The 17,916-nt window shown below is 42.2% G+C and overlaps 1 protein-coding gene across 5 annotated transcripts in view; it reads right to left on the reverse strand.

Moving 5' to 3' along the window:
* The window catches only part of Rap1 (RAS oncogene family member Rap1), a 30,293-nt gene that overhangs the window by 7,889 nt on the left and 4,488 nt on the right, over positions 1–17,916 (reverse strand). The window contains exons 1-5 of one of the 5 annotated variants that reach the window (XM_086971877.1): positions 17,597–17,769; positions 5,545–5,778; positions 5,015–5,280; positions 1,948–2,130; positions 406–1,551 (exon numbers count right to left, since the gene is read on the reverse strand). In XM_086971877.1, coding sequence (XP_086828003.1) covers positions 1,303–1,551; positions 1,948–2,130; positions 5,015–5,143 — 561 coding nt within the window. In that variant the 5' untranslated portion in view covers positions 5,144–5,280; positions 5,545–5,778; positions 17,597–17,769 and the 3' untranslated portion in view covers positions 406–1,302. Of the gene's footprint in view, positions 1–405; positions 1,552–1,947; positions 2,131–5,014; positions 5,281–5,544; positions 5,779–12,291; positions 12,444–13,054; positions 13,074–17,596; positions 17,770–17,916 lie in introns of those variants that run through there. The other 4 variants (XM_086971878.1, XM_086971876.1, XR_015314406.1 and 1 more) reach the window with 4 other exon arrangements.

A 17,916-nucleotide genomic window follows, 5' to 3' on the forward strand; every position in this document is an offset into this window, starting at 1 on the left:
AGAGGGGAGAGATATTTGTGTGTTTGTTTAAAGTTTGCCATTATTGTTACTACAGCAGCGCCACATGGCGCATTTTTCCAGTTGCTTCGTCGTCTGCCTTTCATGCCATTCAAAAGAGAGACTTTTACGGTCATTCTTTCACTCTATGGCCGCTATATGTGCAGACGGCACTATCAAGTCGTATCAAGTTCTTCTGCTAATCGTTGATAGTTATGCCGTTACCTTACTACCAGCAGCAATAATAAGTGTTATTACTGCTGTTTTACCTGCATGATTCAATAACATCGTCGTGCATGTCGTAACGCCGCCGTATCGTACGCATCTGAACAACATCTAACCAACGCAGCTGGCAGTAGTAACAGCCGAATGGCAGTCAGACGACGGCCCCTTGTCAAATAAAAGCTCTTTTCTTCTTTTTCCACTGCAACTAAACTTTTAAACTTGTGTAGCCATCATGTTTAATTCTTACTGACAGGCCATCATCTTAATCGTAGCTTCTGCTCGTGCGTTACATGCGCTTACCCTTGCAGGCGAAAGCCTTTCGTCGGACAAGCAGGTTCGATGATCCGACTATCTCAGTCGTTTGCCCCAACGAAGCCTTGAATTTTCACAAAAATCCAGCGCCGACGACAGCTACTACACAACTTCCATATTAATTCCTTCTTTTTGTAATCGTGGGATGCTCGGTCAGTTTGCCTTCGTTTCCAACACCTATTGGTAGTTGTTACTCCGCTGCTTCTGCTGCCTCTAACTGGTATCATTGTCGCTTTTGTATGTCATTGAAGCAAGCCTACCTAGTGGAATCATTTATCTATTTGCAAGAAGTTGTCACTGTTATACCGAAACGGTTTGGCTTTAGCCAGTTTTTTTGTTCTACTAATTTTGGCTGTTGTCACACTCGATAATGCTTGTCATAATATTAGTAGTAATAACATCATCATTCTTATTTTAATAATGCTTTATCATCAATAACTGTGATGCCTCCATTGCTTCGCTATCGGAAAAAAGTTCTGTCGGTCGTTGCTGGTATTTACTGATATTGTATGGACTTTGTTTGCGAATCTGTGTGTGTATGCGTTTGTTTTTACGTGTGTATCTGTCTGTTTTCCTGTCATATACTGTTGTATTAATATGTATAATTATTATATAATAGAATAATTCATTGTAAATGGTAATAATAGTCTTAATGGTATTGCTGATAAGAGTGTAAAAACGGAAGGATTGAAGGAGGAAGGAAGCCGTGAAGCGGTGAAGAGTCAAGTAAATGAGGGTTCAAAAGGGAAGCAAGCAGCACAAAAGGAGTTAGAACAGGGTGCACTTGTGGCGCTTCTTGGAAGGATTTTGCTTTCGCTCGGGGTTCTTCCGATTGATCTGGCGCACGAGGTCGTAGAAGATCTCGTTCACGTTCACTTTGGCCTTGGCGGACGACTCAAGGAATGCGCAGTTGTTAAACTGTCGCGCTAGGTTAGCCCCCAGTTCCTTGCCCACCACCCGCTCGTCCTCGAGGTCGCACTTGTTGCCTACCAGAATCATCGGCACGTCGTCCGTGTCCTGAACCAGGACGAGCATAGTCCAAATGGAACACCGGAATAGAGAGCAGCAAAAAGAAGGCAGAAAATTAGCGACATTAGATAGCAGCAGCAGCAGCAGCAGCAACGGAAAGGCTGATTCGGAGTCGTAGACTACTATAAATTGCATCTTTCAACATAGGGCAAAATAGCTTAGTAATTCTTATTCAAAAATAAAAAACTAAATTGTTTTTCTGATCGCTGTTGATGGCACTCAGCGCTGTCCGGTGTCTCAATGAGCCAGGGACCACTGAACCGAAATTCTGAAACGTAGAGGAACTTGTTCTACGTTATCATTGTACAGGCTGTATTTAATAATTGACAGTTTTTTCTTTGGCCACACTCAAAATTTATAAATTTTTCCCATACGCTTCCCTACCTTGACACGTAGAATTTGCTCACGAAGGTCCTGTAAATCGTTGAAGGTCGATTGTGCAGTGATTGAGTAGACGAGAGCAAAACCCTGGCCATTCTTCATGTAGAGGTCACGCATCGCCGTGAACTGCTCTGTGCCCGCCGTGTCTAGGATTTCCAGCATGCATTGCTGTCCATCGACTTCCACCTGAACAGAAAGTACGGCAGCGTATTGCAAATCGCAACAAAAATAATCAAAATAATAAAAAAAAGTTAATGATTAACTTAGATATCTAGATGAGAACTTTCTAGTGTTTAGAAAGACGTGGCACAAACAGACAGATATTATGTAGAAAACAACTTAACAGCATATAGAAATGAATTAATATTATTAAAAACATACGCCTAAATCAATTTTACATTGTAACGCTCATTAGATCACACACCCAGCACACGGACTGTGTCCACGCTTCCCTCTTGCTCACATGTTAGCGTCGTCCATTTTAAATCTATAATATTATAACGCAATTAAATTATTGTGTACCACTCCGAGGAACGTGACTAGGATAGTTATAGCCTGAATACTCACAGCTGTATACAGATATGGTCTGCTTTAATGGCTCAATCGAAACTCCTCCAGGCTATCATTCTCTAAGATTTTAACCAGCTCAAGCTGCCCAGAAATACTCTGTCGGCACCTTAATCTGAGTGAAGCCCCAATCCGATGCTTTTAGTGAGCTTCAGTGTTAAGGAGGAAAGTAAAATTTTGTCTGCAAATGTAATTCTTCTACAGTCGTAAAAACAAATTCCACTGTACCATTCATACAATGTATAAAGTTGTTCGTTAATTGTGCCGGGCTGTACAAGTTTGATAAGTTCACCAAATAAGCCAGCTCGTATTTGCCATGTCGCAAGAAATGACAGCTCTTCTGAAATAAGAGCCTTTAGCAAAGCCTTGGCAAAACATGCACTTCCTGACAGACCGATCAACAAGAGGTATCGACCAAGCCATATACATACATAGACATGTATATAAACGTTGTTGTATGCACAACGTGTAAGTCTAATGCACTAACATTTCGCAAACAGTTTCTAGGGGCAAGAAATAGCGGGGGCGTCGCTGTCACAATGAATCACCTAACGCCTGTAATTCGGTACTGATTGCGGACGCTCGCCAGCTAGCCGTGATGACGCTGTTTGGGGCAAGTCAGGCGACTAAATTGAACTTGAAGAGGAATATAGTCAAAATCACCAACAAAGTCCTCTATTACGACAACCAATGCTAAGTAACACTTCGCTGTAGGTATTACCAAAGCTACTTTCATGTTGAAAGGACTTCAATTCTGATCACTCACAAATTAGGAAGGAGGAAAAATCAACCGCGTTTAATAATGTATGGCACAGTAGTGAGTAGAAAAAAAAAGCCAGATTTAGTTTATAGTGGCACCCCTTGTTGCCTTGTCAGCGAGCGTGGAAAGATAGGTTAAGAGTTCGCTGTGTGTAGCACGTCCAGCATCCGTACAAATCATAACTTCCTTTCTGTGCCAACCTAAATACCTGGATATCTTTGAAGCCCTTTCAGAACCTAAACAGGAGAAAGACCACGCGTTGTACAAATTCGGTTTGCATGAGTTTGTGTCTTTATCTCAAAGATATATAAAGTCTAACGACTTTTTGGATTTACTTATACTAACGTATATGTTCGAAATAACTGAAATACGCTTAAACTTCTCGTGTATCCCCATTGATACGATTTAAAGCGATCGGTGATTATCCTGGTCCTAGTTATTCGACCGATATTGTTCGGTAGCAATACGACGCGGTTTTAGGGTTTATGTTTTAGCTATCCACAGATCAGAGGAAAACACCAGTTGGCTTGTCAGTGTATATAAAACAAATATTCTCCCCGTACCCGTTTTAACCATTACCCCAAAATCTGATTACAATTCACAAACGTTATACAAGATACGCGAAGTCCTTTTTGGCCCCGATCGATAGCTGTCTTTTGAGTATAATAAGCCGACGCTAATAGTAAGAATAATTATACTAGAAGGACACTTCGTATGTACGATATCGTCTACATATTGATGTAGATATTTCAATACAATAGAGTAGTACTCATGACGCCATGTGTTGTTTTCATAAAGAGTCCAGTCAGTCGCCTAACACCTACTTTCGACACCTGGTGTCGTTCTAGAACAATAAACGCTCTCTGAACGGTATTGCGTGCACTGAAGTTTTTTGAGCCAAAACAACAACAACAACTGAACGCGTAGATCTGTCGTGTCATGATTCAGTTCCATCCCAACCACGTCACTAACCATTCCAACCAGCGTTAACAAAAACAAAGCTACTTGTCGTCTACCATTAGCCATCGAGAATAGCTGTCACAACTTCTAGCTCTGTTTGAGCACCTCAGTGTCGTATCGGCGTCGCCATCGCCAGCGCTCAAGCAGCTATAAATAATCGCTCTCCCCATTAGAGCATGGAAAAACAAACAAAGGTTTTCACCCGGCTTTTGAGCAAGCGTCCAACGAGATTCAAACCAACTTCCAGGAAAGGCTTTGGCAACAAGGGCGCACGTTTGCTGGTGACACCAGGTGACTATTGTTGAGTCTCTAAGCTTACCTCGTACAACGACAGCGCATGTATAGAGCCCACGCCTGTTTTTTTTACTATGTATTGGATAATTGCCGGTTCAATGCTAGCAATAATGGTAACAACATTCATTTAAACCTATTATTATTATTATTAGAGGTAGAGATATCTTGATTTACGTCAAAAGAGCGCAGCACATATTCATCAAAGCGACCCCTTAGGATCAAATGCAATTTCATAAAAATAGCTTCACCATCTCTCATGTACATGCAGCACCTTACAATAGCAAGGCAGATTTTCACAAGGCTAAATAATCATAGTGGTGGAATACCGTCACCTCTATCCCAACACGTCATGTATCTGCCATAAAATAGTTGTTATTCAGTCATAACCAATTCAATTAACGTTAACTTACAAATTCATATAGAAACAATTCTAGTGACTGAGACCGAAGTCGCACTACGGCCGACTGCCGGACGTGCGATAAAACATACCTGCTTTCGGTATGAGTCCTCGATGGTAGGATCATACTTCTCGACAAAAATGCCCTGTACAAATTGCACCGTTAGGGCCGATTTGCCCACACCACCGGAACCCAGCACCACGATCTTGTACTCCCTCATTTTGAAGGTTTGTGTTTACTTCACAACGACCAAAAAGGCCGTATCCAATAGTCTTCCAATCAATTAAATTGCTTCTATTTAGCAATAATGCGAAAACAGGCAGCAGTAGTACACGGAATCGCGTGTGTTTCGTCAAGCTGAAAGTACAAACGACCAGCAGCAAGTCTTAAGCATGCAAATTGTCTTTTGGGCAACGATTCGCAACGGCACTTTTCTTTTTGAGCGCTTATTACGACGCTTTTAGCAAGAGAAAAAGACCGAAAATTTCGGTGAATTGTCACAGAGGTTGTTACAGGTGTTATCTGTATACAAGTTTCACTTTTATAGTATTTATTTCGTAAGTTGTTGCTGGTCTGAGCTGAAGATTGGAAGAAAGATCAAATAATACCAGCAATACTTGCCTGGTACAATCGCTCTTAATAGACACAAAAGGAGACTGAAAAATCCTGAAGAACTTTTCCTTTTTCCAAATTCTTTTTTTACGAAGTTTAGCGTTTGGGTAGTCTAGTGTTCTGCTCAGATATAGCTCTATTTTCGCTGTGGTTGGTTATTATTGTTCCGACATTTAATTTTGACGCAAGACAAAGCGCTGATAAAGTCGCCGGGTAAGGTCACAGCCTGGGCTTCTGAAGGACCTGAAAAATTAAAAGAAAATAAGTTAGTACTTGTGGCTCTTTAGACAAGGAAGAGTGGTGGTTTCAGTGTGATCAGTTAAATTAGCCTCACTTTGACCTAACCTAGCGCTTACTTGGAATTTAAACCTTAAAGTTGAGTGAAAACAAAAAGAAAGATCGGAAAATGTTGAGAAAAGCTGTTTTCAAATCGTACCATTATGTTTCCATAAATGATTATACAAATGGTTTTAGGAAATCGTGCTACGTTGTGTTGCTATAGGATATAGTGATATGAACATAGAGGAACAGTGGCAATAGGAACAGAACGCCATCGATATAAGTTTAGAGAGATAATTTAAGACCATAGACAAACGAGTCAAACAACAAAATAAGCTCCTTTATACCTGAAATTCGCCGTCTGTCTGCATGAAATGCGGTTACATAATTCGTGATAAATTTTGGTCCCTAAAATGGCATGTACCTAATTTTCTACCTTCGTTTTAGATAAAACAATACGTTGATTTTAACAGCGAGTCTCGTTCGAGATTTTTTTCTTACCAAGCTAGCTAGGTTCGTCATTCCAAGCTACAGAGATCACCAACTCTCACTGTAAATCGTGTCAAACGTATTTGAAGTAACTACACTAATACATAAAAAAATACCGCACATCAGTATAAAACTTCACTCAAATATGAGAACTATGCTCGACGGTAACGTCTAGCAGAAATCTCGAAAGTTTAATATTGAAACGTGGTAATATGTCGGTATATTCACATGCTACTTACTACTACATAGCACTCAGGTATTAGAGTGCTATTTTTCAGGATCTAAAATTGCCCCTCGTAGAATGATTCCCGCTTGCACCACCATCTATGTGCAACTCACTATAACAAGCGTGTCAATGTTGGTTAGACAGCAAAAGCTTTCGAAGTGTCCTTTCAAGCCGGCCCAGTTATCTTAATAGGTAGCGCGCCAAGATAGCCTAAACATTTCGTGTTTATTTCGACTGACGAAAATCCAGTATTTATAAGCTATAACAAACAATTCCGAGTCGACTTGCTCAATGTTGTGTGTAAGCTGTCGTCAAAGCCTTCGAAGTACTTTCCCTGCTCTCGCCACGTGCTGTTTCATTAAATATCCAACATAACCAATATCAGACGATCAAGGATCTATCAATTAGCCTATAACACCTCTAACCACCGTAACAACCTACGAAACCTTTCTCTGCACTACCGCGCGTCCTCACATATCTGACTTCACTAGCTACGCCTGACCCAGCTTCTTGCAAGAGCCAAAGCTGCGCCGACAACACGAAGGTCGCCCCGTTGCTCGCGGCTCTTTGCTTAAGAGGACTTCACAGCAATCAAGCTCATCACGACGCAACAGTTGTATTGAGTGCTATACGAGCTGGTACTCTAGCCCGATTCTTGATGGCGTTTGCAGATCGCGCTCAACCATGCCCTGACGGATCAGTCTACTAGGGAAACGAAAGCAGTGAAACAAACGAACAATGCTACGGTTGTGAGACTGCCTTCCCGGTTAAACCCATAATAACGATCAAAACTATAGTAGTGGTTCTTATTATTGGCATCGTTCGTTTATTGGTTCCAGTTTGGTCTTGTCCTCCTTTTAGTCGCTTTCTTTCTAATTATGTTTCCGTATTCTTTTCGATATGAGTCAATGTTACTTAGTATCTGTCTAGAGATAAGTCTAGAATTTGTTGTCTAGAAAATGACGATGGGACCGTCGTGTTAATGGGGCGACGGGCGTTACTGACTTCGTACGTGAACGACCTGTACTTCACATTTAGGCCGCCAGCACGATCAAAAATGCGAACAGCGATTTTATAGGTTTGTGTAGCATATAAGTCCGCACAAACAAACAGATACTGTAAGCGTACCTGTGTTACATGCACGGTAGATGAGGACAGACAACGATATCCACATCGATTTAGTAAACCTTTTTTTTTTATTTGCAAGTCTCGCGTTTACCCTTTTCGGTTTTCATAATTAAACGCTTGTTATTCGATTGCCTAGGATTACCGCGATGCTGCTAAACAGAGTGAAAAGGGACAAAGAAGACCGGGTAGAAACAGTCCTAGGTCAGCATGCAAATCAGGCAGTCCGGCTAGAAGATGCCAAAGACAAAAACCCTACCATATTTAGTTATGAAATAGTGCCGAGAAGTAGTCTAATGGTGTAGTTATAATGGTAACGTTATAGTGTTTAATAGCCATAACGGCTATGAGGTCGCGGTAATGGCTGTCTTCATTCGTCATGTCTTCGGCATGGACCACTAAACGCTATTTGTCACTCAACATTTTCCAGCATCCGTAGTTTTCTCGAACTGCTTTGCCGGTCTTTATTTAGCCAATGACTGCAAGTTAAACGTGTATTAATTTGTGATATTGTTGTATTATAAGACTCGCCTTTTGTTGTTCTGTCCAACCTTTCAGCTCGGTGAACAGTCAAAAAAGACGTTCATCTACACATTGCTATCAGTATCAGATACCTCAGAATTCTGATCTGCCGACTAAAAATGCTTGTTAGGCGACGCATTTCATCTGAAAGCACCGCTGTGTTTACTGACTGTCACAGAAAACTTAAGTGCGGATATGGGCTAAACTTTTTGTTTACTTATGAAAGGTTACCCAATATAGACGCTCACAATTCATACCTTGCACGTTCCTCTGCAAGTTCGAAAAACGTAGTCATCCATATACAGGCTGTACGTGCTTTGCACCATGATCCTACAATAGTCGCACAAAAATCTGGGAAAGTTATAGTGGGAGCTGATTCAAAAGGTTTCATATAATGCGACTTTCGCGAAGTTAAAGCAGCCATTAGGCCACTAAAAGATCCATTAATCGCACACACTATCAAAGTCTTATATTGCCATTCTAAGAAGTTAGACTGCCTCACCTTAAGTGACCTACCATACATGAAGAATACACGGTCCAGTGATCCCTCAAAAGTAGTATGCAATAGTATAAGTATAACAAGATGAAAACACAAGCAGAACCAATTAGTATGAAGCCGTTACCTCGCAGAATGTAGCTACGCAGAAGGAATATTTGATAACATTCATAACTAACTACAGAAGAAACCAAGACGTCCTGCATATTAACCAACTTAGCTGGAAAATCGAGAATCGAACCTGCCAATAGGAACCACCCAGCTATGATAGTGCACAGTGTTTTGCCACAAATAGAGTAGATTAGAGCTTGGCGTTGGTTTCACCAGGTCTGGCAGGGAGCACCCCGAGGGTAGACTGAGTCACGCTAACCCGTAAACAAGATTGCCCATCGTGGCGGGTCCAACACGTCTAGCCACACCGGACGCTTACTGGCTTCCCTTTGAAGGTCTAAGCACGTCAAGTAGCGTTTCCCTGAATCCGATCAAAAAGCCTTTTTCGTAGTGGGATTGTTCGTTGTGGACTGTTTAGTAATTGTATCCATATTGTTGTTATCATGTCCGTACATTAATCTTTACAGGGACAAATCATACAATGGACCTTTTAGGTATTTATACCTACACATATTAGTTCTAAGTTACATAGTGATATCTTCCTCTCGTGGTCAAAGTAATGATGATTCGCTGCTACTTTTGCCATTTGGCCTTCGGCCAATATGCATAAACCCCTGTGCAAAGTACATGGACAGAACAAAATTGTTTGTTCTCGGAGAGACCCCCGTCGGCTACCTCACCTTTTATATTATATGAATATTATGAATTATTTGAGGAGGCAAGCTGGAATTCGTTCAGACCCAAACACTGCTAGACTCAAACGGAGGTGAGAAAAAGATTTAGACGGAAGAAGTGCAATAAACAAAACAAAAAACACAGGCTATTGCAACCCTAATTAAGCGCGGGGTACTTAATATAAAATAGTTGTCGCGATTGTCAATGTACTATAGGTGCATATATATTGTAGTAATCTTCTTGAGCAGAACCCTTATCGAGTACCCAAAACTTTTTCATAGAATAGTTCTTTATTGCAACCAAGTTTCTGCCGTGACTAGTTGCTCACAAATATTAAGAAATCGATTAAATTAACTTCGCTGGACTACCATTCGACTGTGGGTTAATTGGTAGCTGTGGTGGTCTCTACCATCATAGTTGATAGTGGAGACTACCGAATGGGACAGAAAGGCCGTACATAGAACGAGTTTCATATCTGATATCGAAGAAAACAATGAACATTTCAATAGCATACGAAATCGACTTATGTGCCTGTAGACCGGTTCTATGCGACGTCGTTCTGCTAGACCGCAGAATCTTACAATACAGCTCAGAAAAGCCGCTGATTAGAAGAGAAGCCTTACTAAGAAGAATCAGCTACAGCGTCCTTTGCAAGTCAAGCCAATCGCTGACACACATGCGACTAAGTATGTTCAGCAGGAGAATTAGAGGCGCACTCACCGGCATCTGTCGATCGACTTTGTTCCTGACCGCAAAAACCGCCCACAAGAAAACGACGCCTAACATGCTCTAATCATAAATGACCACCTTTCGAGATTTGTTGGATATCCCAGAGTATTATGACAAGACGATTTAATAACAGTGGGATTATATAAACCAGTCATGTGAAATGGGGTCCGTTCTTCAATGTTGACAGCTCTTCTATTCTTATATCTCTTACTGCTACTCACCTATAGTCCAACTAGATTAATGACTTTCCCATAGGGATCCTTTCTAAACGATTGACTGAAGACGATTCCCTTTTCGTTATTATCACCTCTTTGTCGCTTCTGTGGCAACAGCTACCCTTCGAAGCCCTTACGAGTAATCCAGGTCACCTGCTTCGCGCGTTTTTATAAAATTCTTTTTTGTCACCAATCGCAACCCATAGAAGTGATCTGCTTTAACTCATGATTTCCAAGCACGTACTAGCATGCCACATTATCGAACACTCGGCAAACTGAGATAGGTTTGTATCGATTGTGCCTGTAGAAACGTAGTGTGTAAGTAGCAAGTTGAAGTGCTAAACTTAGGAACATTTGATGGCATGAATCCGTGTCCTGTCGTAGGCACACGTCGTTTCGCGTTAGGAACTAGCAGTTTTACTGGAAGTGCCGTAGATACCTTAGCGGCTGAGTTACCTAAGCCTTAATATCTTACCCTCAAGATATTAACGCCTAGGTAGACTGTAAAACTGCTAGCGCGGGCAATTTAAATTTTTCAAGTATAGCAAATATTACCAAGTACGTCTTCGAAATTTTTCGTCAATCTACGTGATAGGATTTGCTTTTGTTTTTAAACTACAATATGCCCTGACTGAATAAATGTCACGAAAATTGGAGCCATAACAGAACTCTGTTGAATCTTCGTGACAAACTCATCGCATACTACCTCTTAAATTGACTATACTTTTCAGTATAATTTTATTTTTATCAATTGAACCTAAATTATTACTTCATAATAAACGAACATTTTTCTGAAACCGTATATTTCCTATGTTATGTCCTAAGTTAAGATCCTTGCCGACTTCCCTAATTAATCGCAGCTTTGAAGGCCTGCTAACGGCGGTTGTTCGTATGTCGTCCCTCCTTGGTTTTATAAGATTTCATCTAGAAACTGTTTGAACGTTCAGTTCAGATTACCTTGTCGCTCGAAAAGTTTACATTAGTTGCCACAAAGAAAGCGCGATTAAAATGCGAAGCTTACCAAACTTCGAAAAGTCAGCTTAAGTAACTTAGACAAATACTTCTTAATTTTATGGCCGGAATTGCGACGCTAGCTTTACACAGCACGGTCAACCTTCAGCCTAAGCAATATTTGGCTATCTGGGCTTCATTGACCCGGTTTATTTACTCAGCATCACCGGCCACATTTATTTGTTAGAGTTTACTATATCAAGTTTCCATAAATGTAGAGCGACGTCGAGAAACACAGATTGTGATGGTTTCATAGCTATAACGTGCTGTATATTTTCTAATCGATATTTGTAAACCGCCAAGGAAAAACGTGAAGATATAAATGCCCGTTTCTGCTGCCTGAAAGACTTCAGCTTAGCGAACGCTTTATCCAAACGCGTCTCTGCGTTGCCGTTGTACCGATAAATATTTCGGTTTGACCATAGCGTAACACGTTCAGAATTGGGTTAAATATCTGCATGTTATATTCACCACACAATTTGGCCCAATGTCGATCGCAAGAGTACCCCAAAGCTGCAATTTTATCGAATTATCATTATCCTATTATAAATACTTTGGGATCTAAGTAACAAGGTATTCTTTGACTGATTAGTATCTGTAAAACATTCTGAAAATCAACTGCGAACCAATCTTACACCATGGCGTATGACGACTAGTGTTTAGCCTATTTCCGCTTTGAATCTCGTCGAAATAGCTTCAGCCGATTAAGACCACACTGAAGATTGGTGTGACAAATGTCATTCGTATACCGACTTATCTTCAGGTGTCTCGGGTCCCCCAATAGCTTGTATTACATAACGTCTACTATGATGCGAAGCACTGCCCTCGTTCGGCATTTGTATCGTATGAAAAGAGCTACGGTGAGATTCACTACGTACACTGAATGAGAAGCAAAAGTAGAACATAGGCAGTAGAGCGCAGCAAATAATGTATTATTCCGTAGCAACGAATTACAGGCACCTTTGCCAAGCCATTATGCCAAGTATGGAATCATTGTTGACGCTCCAACACGTAGTTTAACTAACGGTGGCGGCAATAGAGACCTGAAACAAGAAAAAACGAAGGGTTGTTCTCGAAGCTCTAAATGAATGGACGGATTGGCCTGAAGGCCTCATGCCTTTTACTTGTTTGCGGATGATCTATTAGGCACATCCCAGACAGTGCAGAACAGCACTAAAAATAGCTCGCAAATGTTTGGTAATAATTCCTAGTTGAGGGATCCAGTGTACGTAGATGCATGCATGCCCATCGGGTCAGACATTGGCTGTGTACTTTTCGGGTGAGCTTCGTACGATTGATATCATCAAAGCATGAAGACTTCTCGACAACGTTGTAGAAAGGACATCTATTTATCTAGTAACATTTTTGTCTTCAAACGCACTTCTTTCGCTACAAAACGAATGATCTTAGCATTTGCCCTATATTTAAGCAATTCAATGAATGACTTAACAACCATATCCTGCATCATTTGGTTTTATATATTATGATGCGAAAAGATCTTTTGCAGCACGACCAGCCTTATTATATTACTAATTCAATGAAAATTCGGTCTGTTTACCTTGGAACGTACAAATTTTTTGCCTACATGCTTTGTCCTCGTCAAAAGCTGACAAAATCACAAAATTACTCAAGATTACCCACCTCAATAAGAACAGACGGATACGGTGTCAATGTCACTTGCTTTCTCGTTTCGTTAGAGCGGTGATCACCAATACAAAAGCTAGCAAACAACACCATCTTTTACAATTAGGATGGTTTGTATAGCAATGAATGATACAAACATCACAAACTTTATAATAGGAGTTTGTAAGAACAGTGTTCGTCGTATCTCAAGAGTTTCAATTTAGCAAGATTGCCGCTTTTTCAGTCAGTCACGATCACGCTTCGAGCCTCTTTCGTTGATTGTTTCATTGTTGCTGAGAATCGCCGGTTGACTCGCCCGCCAACCCACCCGCCCAGTTTACTCAACGTCTGACCACGTCGCGGACTGGTGACCGGCCTCAAGTCTAATACATACAACGAGCACCTCGATATTTTATCAACTCGTCGATCATAGAGAGTCACTATGATCCAGCCGGGCCTATTAACCGACCAAAACTCAACAGTCCACCACATATAGTGTATATAAAAGTTTGGCCCGGCCAACAACGAATGTTGACGCGAACGCACAGTGAGCACCGCAATGAGATAATCTCAACGCCGTCATGTGGTCACGTGGCGACACGTTACGGAATACGCCGACAGACCTTATCGAGACAGTCACGGCGCCGGGGTTTGTTGCTGTTGAGCTCTAACAATGATCGCTAGAAGCAGCTCGAACACCAAACGCTGTTCGCAATGCAACAAGAACAGGAACCGCCGCGGCAGTAATAGCAGCAGCCGCTGCTAGAACGATATATTACTATAATTGGTCACGAAACAAAGTATTGGTTGTTTTTTGTGGACTAAAGCATTGAAGTGAGTTCAAGAATTCACCGAGGAAGAGAACGCAATAGGCCAACGCAAGACGTTATAGAATAACAGGAAAACCAAGGATTTTTTTTTTTTAATTTATACCAGATGCTCGGAGTACAGATACCACAAGAAAGCCTGCGGGAAAAGTGCTACAAACGTTCTATTGTGAGAGAAGTTAGGGCTCCCACGTATGTAGAGTCCGCGAATTTTTTCCCGTACATAGAATAAGAATCGTACGGTTAAGGTCATATTAAAAAACTAATTTTGATCCCTAATGATAAATGGACAACAGTCGGCTGCTAGATTCGAGACCCGAGGGGCTGCTACCCATAGAAACTAAAGCATCTATCTATTGCTATGTTTTTTTCTTGTTCCATTTGCCGTGTTAGAGTTCTGCGAATGTTCCGAGTTCATTATCAAATTCGGTTTAGTTCGCTAAAGCCAATGGTCGGCAACATATTAAAACGGCCTTTTTAACGCGCGTACCTGCGACCATTGCCATTACAGATATCGAGCACTTTTAGACCCAAGAAATCCCTTCGCCAATTAAAGTAGCATTCAAGTTCTACTATAACTTGGCACGAAGTGGCAAAACCGGTCGAGCACTGGCTATTATAATTAGTGCTGCTGCTGCTGATGCGCCAGCTTTCTTATTCGTTGCAGGCTCCGTCTGTTAAAAGAGGCCTCAATACGGCTTTTATACTTACGTGTCGTCAAATAGCGTTACCATGTAGCGGCGCGCTGATTTGCGGCGACGCCCGATTCTCGATGACGCTGGTTGAGTTTCCTACCATTTTTTGCCTCCTTTATGATATTCCCCGCAGTAACAATAGAAGTGATAGCAATATTATCGTTAACCTGCCTATCCTTACTTTTCCAAAAGGAATCTGTCTTCGTCTGCTTCTCGGCGTTGGCGTGCCCTCCTTCCTGTTTAAATGGCTGTCACGTCAAGCCGACGATAAGTCAGCGAACTTGTTTGTAAGTACCAGCCAGACAGAGCAAGGTCTTGCTACTACCGCTGGTGCCGGCGTTTGAGAAGATGCAGTAACAGAATTAGCATCATAATCCAGTAACAGGCGACCCCGGCTAACGATTTCGACCCATAGAGCTCTCGGCAGCTCTATGCACTGGATCCAGTGGCCCCCAGTCCACACTGAGATACAAAGAAAGAGAAAGGGGAGTGAAATAGAAGGCGGGTCGGAGCATACGGTTTGAGCTGCATTGCTCCCGACTGTTCGACGCTGCATTTAGGCAGAAACCTGAACGAGAACGAAGTGAGGCGCCAACGTTTACGCGCGCATAACCTATCACAACCAGCAGTACAGAAGCGTTGCGCAGCGACAAGTACAGGCTTATATGCAGTGTTGAACTAGAACTAACGAACGGAATAGATTAAAAGACTGATATTTCCTGTCCTAGGAGTTCAGAACTGTCAGTATTGTGGGGTGATATACTTGTTGCGACCAGGGCTGTCGAGATAAAACTAGCCGTAGATTCGAGAGTCGGAAAGGAGGCCGACTAGTAGCACCTGTAAATCCTATTTCTCCTTTTCCCTTTTTTAATGCTTCGACTAGCAGCATTAGCTGGCTATTTACTTCAAAGATTTATAATAGTGCATCGGTCAAATCGCAAATCCGCTAACGAGTTAACAACCTGCTCACTTTCTACCTATGCGGAACACCCCTACAAGTGCCAGAAAACGGAAAACGGGCACACTTCTCGATCGTCTTTGAAATGCGCGCCCAAAGCATATGAAATGCCACAGGATGAAAGGCTATATATTTCTTTGTTACATGTCACATTTTTTTACCACACACGTCCCTATGTACTGTTTGTGTGTTGGTATTCGCACAGCCACTTAGGGCACTCGAGGAGTCACTGCAAAGAGCAGGATCTTTAGACATTTGTACAGTTTCTGTTAGGCGTCTATCTACGCCGACTGGCACCCAAAACAGCAGACTATGCGGCGCCAAAGCCGACAGCCGGGTGGTCCTAACGCGATTCCAGAACACTGCCTGAACAGCCTTTTTCCCTCTATCTTTTCCAGCCTTTTTTGTTCTGTAAAAAGAACTTTGATATACTAGCAGAGGCAGAGAAAACCTTATCTCTGCTTACCCTCATTATTATAATATTTCTAGAAAACAGTGACAATTAGTTCATATGTCGACTGTAAAAAGAATGGACCGCTTAGCAGCAGTGGTGATCCGTATGAACACGTGGCAATTTTAGATGAACTTGAAAATATGGCAAGTGTGTATTGATGGTATGCAATACCAACCCGCATTAGTAAATGCCGCATACTGTAGCCTACGTCCTGCCTAAAAATGTACAAAGCAATAAACGCGTGGGCCGTTCCTACACGGCCACTGAAGCTAGCCGATGTCAATCAGCGACCCGTGAGTAGCGTTGTCCACGCTTACTAGCACTCTCTTTAGATGGTACTTTCAGCACAGCCTTTGCGAGCCCAAGGACCATGAATGGACAAACATTTCACATGTATATATAGCTACATAGTATAGTTTTGTATCAGCGAACGTTTCGAATTTACAAGAGATCCGGGAACATTTGTGAGCACCACACTAACCGGGACAAACGGCAATTGGCTAGAGGATATTTTCCCAAGCACTATATCTATATATATATATATATAGTGCTATATCAATACATATAATACAGGACATTGCTACTCGATCTGGAATATTGATTAAAATACATATTGATTGCCAGTATCAGAGTTCGCCGCATTAAACATCATACAGGCGTTGCCCCGTTTCGTACTAAGTTGTAGGTATTTAGCAGCAGTAGAAAACAGCGCTAATTTGTAGCATAAAACGATTCAATGTCCAACACTGGTCCGGCACGAGTTCGCTCTTTAATGCCGACGGGCTACGTCGCTAGCCATACGAAACACGTTTTACCGAGACGCGAATTTTCCACTAATCACCTGAATCGGTAATTGAACGTTGTAGCAGCTTCAATCTTTTGTCGTATGCATCACTGTCAGTACGCCATGTTTGATGGCCCGCGTGGTCTTGGTTCGTCGTGGCCACTGAATGGAGTTGCCAACCCGGCCGACATTCGTAACGATGGTAAAAGTATAACCCAGAACAAATTCAACACAACGAATAGTTCCATAAACGATGGGTAGGTACCATATGCTGCTAGAGGTGCCGAGCGCTTTCGGTTTACGTTGCTCAAAATACGCCGTCAAAGAGCCTAGCCAGCGTTACAGTAGATCACAAGCTCAATCACTAGGCAGAAGCGTCCTGTTGAAGATTCGAACCCAAGCTACGTTGCTAAACTTAGTGTGATCAGATAGGTCAGCATTGTATTCGAGAAGCAGGGATTCTGGCGGTGTTTGTGATTAAGTGTGGCGTGGTCGTGAAACGGTCGAGAAGATAAATTTGCATATATCGATGCATATCATCATCATATATTTGCGGGCGTACAGTCGTAGCAATTGCATTGTCAGCTTCTCGCTCCATTCGACGAACGAAGAGTACATCTGCAATGAGCATTTGGGCTAAACCGACATGCGAATGGGTGTGTTTGGTACGAAGTACCAGCTGTTCGCACGCTTTAACCAACAGCTTCATACATTACCATGACGGCTAGAACGAATACTAGTCGCTAGACCAGGACAATACTGCGAGACCACGCAACATCCTGCGGTTAGCCTTGCACTGCTGCGTTCGTTGCGATCAATATTATGTATATGTAATCACTTACGGAAGCATTTAGCTGTTAACACCAATCTTCTCTCGGGCAGACTCAACTGTTGCCACGCCCGTTGCCGATCCAAACGACAAACGCAGCGGTTAACATGCTATTCGAGCTATACGATACGAGCACATGGTGCCGAACGTCACATCAAAAGCAGCAGTATCTACAGCCACGCGCGGCGCAACGCGACTGCAGCCAAAGCTCACGCCAGCAATGCCAACATATATCAGTCGGAACAGCTGAACGATAAAATCGAGCGCAGAATGTTCCGCCGCTTTGGAAAGCAGTTTGCTAGGCGGATGGCGCATCGATGCTGTCCGCTGTCC

The sequence above is a fragment of the Varroa jacobsoni genome, unplaced genomic scaffold (assembly GCF_002532875.2).
Source record: "Varroa jacobsoni isolate VJ856 unplaced genomic scaffold, vjacob_1.0 scaffold_1331, whole genome shotgun sequence".
NCBI lineage: Eukaryota > Metazoa > Arthropoda > Arachnida > Mesostigmata > Varroidae > Varroa > Varroa jacobsoni.